This window comes from Mesoplodon densirostris, chromosome 1 (genome assembly GCF_025265405.1).
Source record: "Mesoplodon densirostris isolate mMesDen1 chromosome 1, mMesDen1 primary haplotype, whole genome shotgun sequence".
Taxonomy (NCBI): domain Eukaryota; kingdom Metazoa; phylum Chordata; class Mammalia; order Artiodactyla; family Ziphiidae; genus Mesoplodon; species Mesoplodon densirostris.
In genome coordinates, this window is record NC_082661.1 from 180,923,460 (window position 1) to 180,934,288 (window position 10,829).

General features: G+C 35.6%; 1 protein-coding gene across 4 annotated transcripts in view; it reads left to right on the forward strand.

Annotated features, from left to right (window-relative positions):
* HERC4 (HECT and RLD domain containing E3 ubiquitin protein ligase 4) overlaps positions 1-10,232 on the forward strand; it is a 136,239-nt gene extending 126,007 nt beyond the window's left edge. For 2 of the 4 annotated variants that reach the window (XM_060113117.1, XM_060113132.1), the window contains 3 exons: positions 3,637-3,820; positions 8,644-8,746; positions 9,619-10,232. In XM_060113117.1, the coding sequence (XP_059969100.1) occupies positions 3,637-3,820; positions 8,644-8,746; positions 9,619-9,827 (496 nt within the window). In that variant the 3' untranslated portion in view covers positions 9,828-10,232. The remainder of the gene's footprint in view (positions 1-3,636; positions 3,821-8,643; positions 8,747-9,618) is intronic. The other 2 variants (XM_060113109.1, XM_060113126.1) reach the window with 2 other exon arrangements.
* The last annotated feature ends 597 nt before the right edge of the window (positions 10,233-10,829 follow it).

The following is a 10,829-nucleotide window of genomic DNA, read 5'->3' on the forward strand; positions in this document are numbered from 1 at the left end:
TTTTGGAAGCTAGAAGCCAATAGTGCCTAACTTCAGCCAACCAGAAAAAGCTGCAACAAAAGATGGACTGGGAGCCAAGAAGGCAGACAGTTCATATTGCAGAACAAAGGTCTCGGGCATTGAGAATAAAAAACAGGTTAAAATGTATATGTATGTGGAGTTTAAGGGGAAGCTGGAAACAAAGATTGGCTGTTATAAGAAGCAGTTAGAAACCCATTTCCCTTAGTACACAAGTAGCTGGCAACTTCCCCTCTCCAGCCTAGGCAGATTGGAAATTTACATTCTGGGGAGATTGAACTAAAGGAACTGTGGATTTGTGGGCAGTTAGGCACAGCCAGGGACAGAGGGCTGAAATGAAAACAGGGAGATTAAGTGACAGTCTACAGCTCCCTCCTCCTTGACACCCTATATTGGAGGATTCTTCACTGGGAAAACTGCCTAACTTTTAAATGTAAATGAATAACCAAAGATCAGTAGACATTTAAGAAAGGACCAAAACAGTGAAAAAGAATGCCAAGGAAACACAAACAGTGTAGGATGAAAAACAAAACTTCAATGAAAGTTGAAATCAGTATCCTCAAGATGGCAAGAGTAGCATCCATAAGGATACTATTAAAAACTGAAAAAAATTCACTGAAGGAAATGGAATGAATGAAATTTGTCAAAGAAGTGGTACGAAAAAAAACTTGCCAGAACAGAATGACATGCCTTTTAAGATGGAAAGCATGGGAACTGAAAAGACATATGCCAAGGCAAAAATACATGAAATTTCAAAACCCAAAGAAAAAGGAACCCTAAAACCTTTCAGAAAAAAAAAAAAGCAGACCATACACAAAGAATTAATCAAAATAACATCAGGGGCTTCCTTGGTGGCACAGTGGTTGGGAGTCCGCCTGCCAATGCGGGGGACGCAGGTTCGTGCTCCGGTCCGGGAGGATCCCGCATGCCGCAGAGCGGCTGGGCCCGTGAGCCGTGGCCGCTGAGCCTGCGCATCCGGAGCCTGTGCTCCGCGATGGGAGAGGCCAAGGCAGTGAGAGGCCCGCGTACCGCAAAAAAGAAAAAATAATAACATCAGACTTCTAAAGAATGACACTGAAGCTAGGAGATCAAAATTCTGGGAAAAAATTATTTTTAACAGAATTCTATATTGAAACTATCAAGTATGTGGTGTATAAAAACATTTTTATACATGCAGAGTCTCAGAGAATTTACTTCCAGCGCATTTTTCTTAAGAAGTTACTGGAGGATGTGTCCTACCAAAACAAGGAATTGAACCAAGAACGAGGAAGACAGGGGATCCAAAAAATAAATAAAAAATAAAAAATAGAGATAAAGAGGAACAGCAGTGTGTACATGATTTAGAAAGAGCAATCAATCTGCGGTAGATCAAGAAGATGGAGGGCTCCAGGGAGGAATGTCTTCAGGAGAAAAATGCAACCTAATATATTTGAATGAATCTAGGGGAGATTGACATTTCTGTTGAAGTTGGAGATGAGGTAGCAACCTAAGGGAAACAAAAGTTCTTTTTAAGAAAAGTAATCAGAATACTCCCTAGCTGAATATTTATAATCATAAAAATGTTAACAATAAATATTGAACCAATATTCAGTATTCACTTCATCAGATAATATTTATAATTGTAAATCAAGGAGTAACAATAGAACTGTGTTGTTGAAGTTTGAAGGTAAATATCAGAAGGAAGAGCAGGGCTTCCCTGGTGGCACAGTGGTTGAGAGTCCGCCTGCCGATGCAGGGGACGTGGGTTTGTGCCCTGGTCCGGGAAGATCCCACATGCCGTGGAGCGGCTGGGCCCATGAGCTATGGCCGCTGAGCCTGCGCGTCCGGAGCCTGTGCTCCGCAACGGGAGAGGCCACAACAGAGAGAGGCCCACGTACCGTAAAAAAATAAAATAAAAAAATAAAAAAAAAAGGAATAGCAAAAATAGTTAACAAATAGTTTTCTTCAAATTGCCAGGGACTTGATCCAAATGATTATAATCCTGATTCTACTACTTAGAAGCTGTATAACTAAGTTTAGGTAAATTAATTTATGTCTCCATGCCTCATAATCTCTTTTTCCGTAAAATGGGATGATAAATTATACATATTTCATGGGGTTATTTTGAGGATTAAATGAGGCGATAATTTTAAAATGCTTAGAATAGTACCTAGCACATGTATGTGCTCAGTAAATGTTGGTTGTTAGGATTATTACTGTTTGACATTTTAAACTGTATATACTTCTACTTTGATAAAAAATAAAGCTGTTTTAAAAACAATGTGAAAAAAAATTAGGTCTTTCTACTTACCCTTTAAAAAAAATCTTGTTTTTGAAAAACTTTGACTATGATTTAGAAAGATTGTTTTTTTCAGCTTTTAAAGTTTCTTTTGTTGGACTAATTCTTTAAGTTTCTAACAAATATTGTTTCCCATAGATCATTTAGAAGTAATTTAAAGAATTTTGATCTTTGTACTGCCAGTCCTAGTTACATAATGAAAGTGTTGAAGGCAAAAATGTTAGCCCATAAAACAATTTAACGTTTTGTACTTAAGAGACTTAACTAGTGTAAATTTGACTTTCTAATTAGATTAATTATAAAATTATGCATTACAAAATTATCTGTTTCTTCTCATCAGAACCTTATGCTGATAAGCATATGCTATTATTAATTTTTCCTTAGGGCCACCCAGTTTTATAATGTCCTCCTTTAACCTTTTTTTTTTCTCTTTGTAAATTCAGTTTGGTATTATTTTAAAGTTTGCTAAAATGATTATCTGTAGATGACTAAATTTACCAGTATTCCCATTTATAGAATCGTCCTTTTTAATTTGGAAAACAGGAGTATGAAATATCGAAATCCTCTAGTACCCATTCTCATTATTGGTTTGACCAGATAGCTCATGAAGTATTTGTGGCTAACAGAACAAATTGAATAAAATTGTAGTTCTAATTACTGGGTAAAGGGATTTCCTCTTTTCATCATAGTTTCCTTTTGTATCATAACAGGAAGAAAAGTATCAAAAATGTTCATGTGTATATGTGTATTTATATGTATGTTCACATACATTTGAAAAGAAACTGCACTTGTAATCTTTAATGATTATCCTTAAAGAATACTTAGTGTCCCTCTTGGGTTTTTAGTTTTTTAAATAAATTGTGTATCAGATTCCTTGAAACCCAAGGAAAAATAGACTGTAGTCTGTCAAATAGTCTGAATCCCAAAGCTCTCATTTTTTTGGTCACCTAGTGTTTTTAAGAGGTTATTCTTTTTAGGGATGTATGTGGAATGGTACATATAAATTCTGAATAAATTGTGAATAATTTAAAAATATTTTTGATAGCCATTTGTATCATCATTCTCCCCATTAGGAAATGAAATCTTTCACTTAGAAATAGCCTAAGAATGGCTGTAAATGAGAGATTGTACGTGCCTCATAGATATACCAGATTTTTGTATGGAAAGAATAATAGACTTCATAAAGACTTTGTCCCTTTGAACCTTACTCATACTTTCTCAGTTTTATACATAAGTAGCAAAAAGTACAGCTGCATTCAAAGTTTTAATAAGACTTCAATATGTATTCTCTATAAAAAATGATTTTTATATTCTGTGCATGTGTGCTTTTTCATTTCTAGGCAGGAGTTTGTTGATGCTTATGTGGATTACATATTCAATAAATCAGTGGCTTCCTTATTTGATGCTTTTCATGCGGGCTTTCATAAGGTCTGTGGAGGGAAAGTCCTTCAGCTCTTCCAGCCTAATGAACTACAAGCAATGGTTATTGGAAATACAAATTATGACTGGAAGGAACTGGAAAAGGTAGGGGAAAACAAATCTATGATATTGTTTAAATGGAAAGGCAAAAGGAAAACATGGCTTGTTGATGGAAATCTTGCTCTTTCATTTATTTTCCATTTTACACTATTTAGTACTATCGTTTTTGTAGGAAAACACTGTACCCTTCTTACTCCACAATGAATGAATTTTAATTGTATGAATTAGATAGCATTTTTGTATCTCTGGTATTGGTGGTATTCATATAGAAAAATATTATCTATGACAGAGGCTGAATAGAAGCCCCAGCTAAAACTGAATGGGTTTTCATTCTGCCTCAATCCTAGGAAAACCATTATGAAAAGCACTCACAGTGATTAAGATCTTTGTTTCCTTTTTTTCTGATTAGTCTCAATGTTAAATTTTTTTATCAGAGAATAAATAATACTCATGATCTTCATTACTGATGCCTTAACCAATACAGGAAACTTTAGGGAGAAGATTGGGAATTTTTAAACAACTTTTTTTCTTTTCCTTCTTTTCTATACAAGTAATTCTCAGATATTTCTTCAGATAAACATTTAGTAAAAAGTGCTAGGTTAGATCAACTTTAAGAAAGATGTATGCAGGGTTGATATGTACATTTTTCCATCTTTGTAATCTAGCAACCTCTGATACAGCTTTTGCATTAGTAGTTCTATACTGTATACCTGTTAAGTTAGCTAACATAAAAAAATACGTTATTAAGTCTAACAAGGATACAAAGCATTGGGAACTTTCATACATTGCTGTTGAGAATACAAATGATACAGCTACTTTGGAAACAGTTTGACATTTTCTTATAAAATTAAACATATATTTGTTACATTCTCTAGCAGTTCCATTCCTAGATATTATGTTCACACAAAAATCTGTAAACAAGGGAGGAAAGAGACATTATTGTTTAATGGGTACAGAGTTTCAGTTTTGCAAGATGAAAAGCTCCTGGAGATGGAAAGTGGTGATGGTTGCATGTAATGCCGATGTATTTAATGCTACCAAACTGTACACTTTAAAAAGGTTAAGATGATCAGCTTCAGGTTACGTGTATTTTACTACAAGGTTTTTTTTAATTATGTTTTTAAAAATCTGCAAACAAGTCAAAAACTGCAAACAACACGGATATCCTTCAGTGGGTGAATGGATAAACCAACTGTGCTGCATCCATACAGTAGAATAATACTACTGTGTGTTAAAACGGAAGGCATTACTGACACATGCAACACCTGAGATGACTCTCAGAGTCCTTATGCTGAGTGAAAGAAGTCAGTCTCAGAGCATTACATACCATATGATTCCACTTACATGACATTCTTGAAAAGCCAAAACTATGGTGAACAGGGGCTAGGGATGGAGAGAGTGTGACTGCAGAGGGGTAACACAAGAGAGTTCTTTGGGGTGATGGAATTGTTCAGTATCCTGTTTGTGGTGGTGGTTTATCTACACATGTGTTTAAAACTCATGGAACTATACACACATCAGAAAAAGTCAATTTTACTGTGTTAATAATTTAGGGAATAATATTTTTTAATTAAAAAAATTAGGACTTCTGGTTAGACATGTTGGAATAAACACATTTTTCTCTGCTCCCTCCCAAAATCTCACTAGAATGACAATAAAGGAATAAAAATAGGAATAAAAATAGGAATACCCCCCCCCCAAAAAAAATACAGTGAGCAAGAGAAAAAATAGTTTTGGAAGATAGAAAGTAGGTGGATGGGGACTTCCCTGGTGGTCCAATGGTAAAGAATCCACCTTCCAATGCAGAGAACGTGCGTTTGATCCCTGGTCAGGGAACTAAGATCCCACATGCTGCGGGGCAACTAAGCCCGCCCGCCACAACTACTGAGCTCGTGTGCCTCAACAAGAGAGCCTGCATGCTGCAAACTACAGAGCCCACACGCCACACCTAGAGAGAGAAAACGTGCACGCCACAACTAGAGAGAGACCCGAACAGACAGCGGCACCATAACGAGAAGATCCCACGTGCCTCAACAAAGATCCCGTGTGCTGCAGCTAAGACCCGATGCAGCCAAAAAAAAAATAAGGAAAATAAATAAATAAAATAAATACTTTAAAAAAGAGAGAGAGAGAATAGGTGGATGAGTTGAGTGACTTAGAACAAAGAAAATTGAATTTGAAGCCTCCAGAGGGACAGGGTTGTCAAGAGGCAACCCGTGTCACAATGTAGAATCTCTGAAAGGCTCAGGAATTGGCACATCATGCTACTGTAATGGCAGGGATGCAGGGCAGGGCTAAAAGCAATAGGATTACTTCAGAGCTAATTTAAGGAATTATTAGACCTCTCACATCTCCTTTCCTACCTAGCAAAATACAACTCTGGAGAGAGGCTTTAGAATCTGGGAAAACAGGTAGAACTGAAGCTGGCACTCAGAAAGCTGGTAGCCAGGCTTAAATCCTCTAGGAAGGAGATTGAAGATTTCTTTTTGGGGGTAAATTGATCTGCTGAAGAGAAGAAAGCTGTATTGACTTTAAGGATACCCCAGTGGAAATGGACCCCACCTCCAGTCACTCTACGATGAAAAAATTGTAATGACCTCTCATCACACTTTAGATCCTACACAGTTTATCCTTCTTGCCTCATCTTCTTTCATTCCTCCTCTCACTCTGCTTCAGCCTTATTGGCTTGTTTGCTGAGCCTAGAACCCTCCAGTCTTGTGGCCTTTCTATTTCCTGTGCCTGGAATTCTCTTCACCTTGGTAATTCCAGATGTTTCTTGCTCTCACTTCCTTTATGTCTTTATATCTTTTCAGAGACCTTCACTCGGTAACTTACTAAAAATTGCACATGTGCACGTATACATCCCTATCTCCCTTCTGTGCTTTTATTTTTCTTCTTTGAATTTGACTAAATAAAATTTTACTTAATTGTCTTTACTGTCTGCTGCTCCTTACCCCCCACTACAAATGTAAGCACCGTAAAGGCAGGATTTTTTCCTTTTTTTCACTGCTGTATTCCCAGAGCCTTAGAAGGGTACTCAGCAAGTAGTTAAAACCTTGCCTGAAGATATAACTGATAGAAGTGTTCATTCAGTACGACAGGACATTTTTTTAGTATATTTTAGTGTACTTAGCATACTTAGTTTTTTCCACTGTGTATCTGATTCATTATAATTTCATTGATTATGATTTGTGATTTTAAATGCTCTTCTTCATCAGGACTGTGTACACATTTCCCCAGAACCATCTTGAGGTTTTTTAAAACAAAGGAAAATAGAAAAAACTAGGCATCCTCCTTTCATTTCCCCACTAACATGCTCACAGACTAATTCAAACAAGTTAATACATCAGCTGATTTCTAAAATTCAAACTATTTTCTCCAAACCCTTATAAATTAATAGCAAATATGTTGTGGATTTCTCAAGAGTTCAGTCATTGAGATAATCATGGCTACAAAAAGAGCCCCAAATTCAAGAAGCCCACAAGCAAATATTCATTGAGCCCCTACCTGGGCTCAGTGGATGCCTGATACTATGCAACAGATTAGGAAGAGAGCAGTAAATAAGATTGAGACATGGTCTTTGTCCTCTAGTAAGGAAGCTGGACATTAAATAATTGAACTGTGATAAATATACAGGAAGAGTTTAGTGAATGGTATATAAGGAGAAGCCTGACCTAGGCTACAGAAACTGGGAAAGCCTCTCATACATGGTACACTCCACCAGGTAAGTAAGAACTTTGTTCACTGAAGTTTCCCCATGGCCCCAAACTTTGACTAAAGCGCATTATATATGTGTTGAATGAGTCAATGAATGAATTAGGTGACATTTAATCTGAACCCTAAAGGATAAATAGAAATTAGCCTGATGACCAAAGAAAGAAGGAGTGTGTGTTAAAGGGGAAGTGTATTAGCTGTTTTGTTGCAAATTACCCCAAAACATAGTGGCTGAAAGATGACAGTGACATTTATTGTCTCACATAGTTTCTGAGGGTCTGGAATCCAGAGGTGGTTTAGTCCAGTGATTTTAGCTCAGAGGTCTCTCACATGGTTGCAGTCATAATACTGACTGTTGCTGTTAGTCATCTGAGATTTAAGAATAGAATTTCCCTTCCAAGATGGCTCACTCACATGGCTGTTGACCAAAGGCCTCAGAATCTCACCATGAGGACCTCTCCATGGGGCTGTTTGAATGTCCTCATGGAACGGCAGCTGGCTCCCCCTCAGAGTGAGTGATCAAAAAGAAGCTAAAGCCACAGAAGTTTTTGTCATCTAGCCTCAGAAGTCATGTATTCTCATATCTACAATATCCTAATGATTAGAGGTCAGGTCTGTTCAGTGTGGGAGGGGACTACACAAGGGCATGAGTAGCAGGAGGCAGAGATCTTTGAGGGCCATCTTGGAAACTACCACAGAAAATTACCAGTGTTGCTCTTAGAACCATTTATTTTTTAAAGAGAAGATAGAATAATACAAAATAATTAGTATGACTTCTGTTCATCAATATAGGGAAAGAAAATTTTATAATTATTACAGATACTTAATTCCATGTTGAACTTTAATAATCCATTAATATTTTAGTAATTCTGGTTTATCCTTTAAATATTTACTTTGGAAGATGATATTACAATCCTTTCATGTTCTTTGAATTGGGAGCGGGGAGACATTTCTGCTGATTCATACATATTTTCTTCCCTTTCCCCTGGAACTAACGGTTGCAAAATGCCCAAGAAGTAGTAAGTAATTAACTGAATCACATGAGTTTCAAACACCTGGACAATGTTAGCTTTATGTGCTAAGGAAGCCAGTTTGTCAGATTCGAGATAAAACTAATATCCCTTAATGTTAATAAAAGCTTGTATTATTTTTAGAATACAGAATACAAAGGAGAATATTGGGCAGAACATCCTACAATAAAAATGTTTTGGGAAGTATTTCACGAATTACCATTGGAAAAGAAAAAACAATTTTTGTGTAAGTATTTCTAATTTTGTGTTTTATGAGAATGGAATCTAATAAACTTATTCTCACAGGAGATTAACTGATTCACTTTAGTGGATAAAGGTTTTTCCTTATTATTCCAAGGTTCTGTTTTTAATTTTTTTAATCTACATTATTACGTGTTTTCATATTTTGAAAGCTAAATTCAGTTAGTGCCCAAAATAGAATTGGTTCTTTCAGATGAAAGAAAACAATTTATAACACCGATTACAATAAACTAGGGATGTAATTCCTTGTAGAATTTCTAAAAAGATCTCTGCCGTATAGCTCTTTTCTGTGTTCAGTCTTCATTTTCTTTTTCTCTTTGCTTCTGCATGAAAACTTTGGGAATTGGTGTAGAAAATAGAACTCTTCTATTCCAGGACTTCTCTTATTTATAGCCTAATCTGTGTCTGTTTTGCATATCATAGGATGACAGGTCATTCTTCAGTGATTTGAGATTTGGCTGCTAATTATAAATTTCCGTTTAAAAATGACAGAAACAAGACAAGTAGAAAAAGGGATCATAATCAAAACTGCATTTTGTTTATAAACCAGTTCTAAATGGCTATTCTTTTCAAAAAGAAGGTCTCTCAGAATGTTTCAGGGACAAGAGTAATTCATGTATCAAACATTTATTAAGCATCTCCTGTGTGCTAATATTACGATTACACTTTTAAAGAAAAAATATTGTTTGGATGTGTCTCAAAATCATGCTTCCACAAATTCTGGAGATAGGCTTCCAGTAGAAGTAACATTTCCATTAGAGCAAATGTTACTGTAAAGCTTTGCTGTAGTGATTGTCTTGATACTCCATATTGTTGTTTTGATAAAAGTAGTTGGCTCAATGGTTTTTTTCTTGGCAGTATTTTTGACAGGTAGTGATCGCATTCCTATTCTTGGTATGAAGAGTCTAATACTAGTCATCCAGTCAACAGGAGGTGGTGAGGAATATCTCCCAGTTTCCCATACCTGTTTTAATCTTCTGGATCTTCCAAAGTATACGGACAAAGAAACTCTACGCTCTAAACTGATACAAGCTATTGATCACAATGAAGGCTTCAGTTTAATATAACTTTGGAGTTATAACTATTCAGTTTACTGCAAAAGCATTAAACTAATTATTAGTGTGTTTTTTTGTGGTGATGAATTCAGCAAGGTGACAGAGGTACTATTAAAATTCTTACTTGCAAAATGTTCAATGCAATGAGTATTCATGAAATCCAAAAAACATTAAAGGAAATGAACAAACTGTGTTAATATTAAACTTACTGTACAGAACTATGGATTTTTTTTGCCATCTTCCAATAAACATACAAGTATTGTGAATACATGGAAGTTTTACTAACATGAATTTTAAGAGTTTGCATATTTCACAAATGATCTGGTGTGTGAGTGCATGAAAATGTTGCTTAATTTTTCTTCAATCATGGCTGAAAAACCTTTAACTTTGGCAATAGTCATTTGATTATTTTTTCATTTTGTAAATACTGTTAAGTTTTGTAATAAAATAGTTATGTTCTGATACCAGTACAGTTTCTATGGTTGTAATTGAACTGAGCTGACTTTTAAGGGTTAAAAATTATTTAAACCTTATTCTGAGAATCTATGAAAGCAAAAAATTAGTATGGTGAAATAGTCTTTGCTTTTTTGCTAGAATACATGTCCTTGTGCAAATCTAAATTACAAATAGAGTTCTCTAAATAACTTATAGTTCTTTCCTTTTGTGACTCTTGAGATACTATTGATAAATGGGAGGTTATCAGAAAGCTTAATATATAGTAATGGAAGAACTTTGTCCTACAGTTGCCAGAGTACAGTCACTGACTACTGTGAGAACCAGTCACTGGGTTATAGCTTTTAAAACTATTGATGCTGCAGGTTGGTATTTAAACAGAATTTTCAGTGCTTTAGAACTATTTACTTGAATTTTAAGAAACATCTTAACAGTTTTATGGTGCTGATGCTTAGTTATCTCCTGTCATTAAATTGTAACACTGGGTGATGCAACACGTGTGACTTTCTGCTATAATGCAAATACTTATTTTTTAAATTTATTTTTTAAATGCCATGAAAA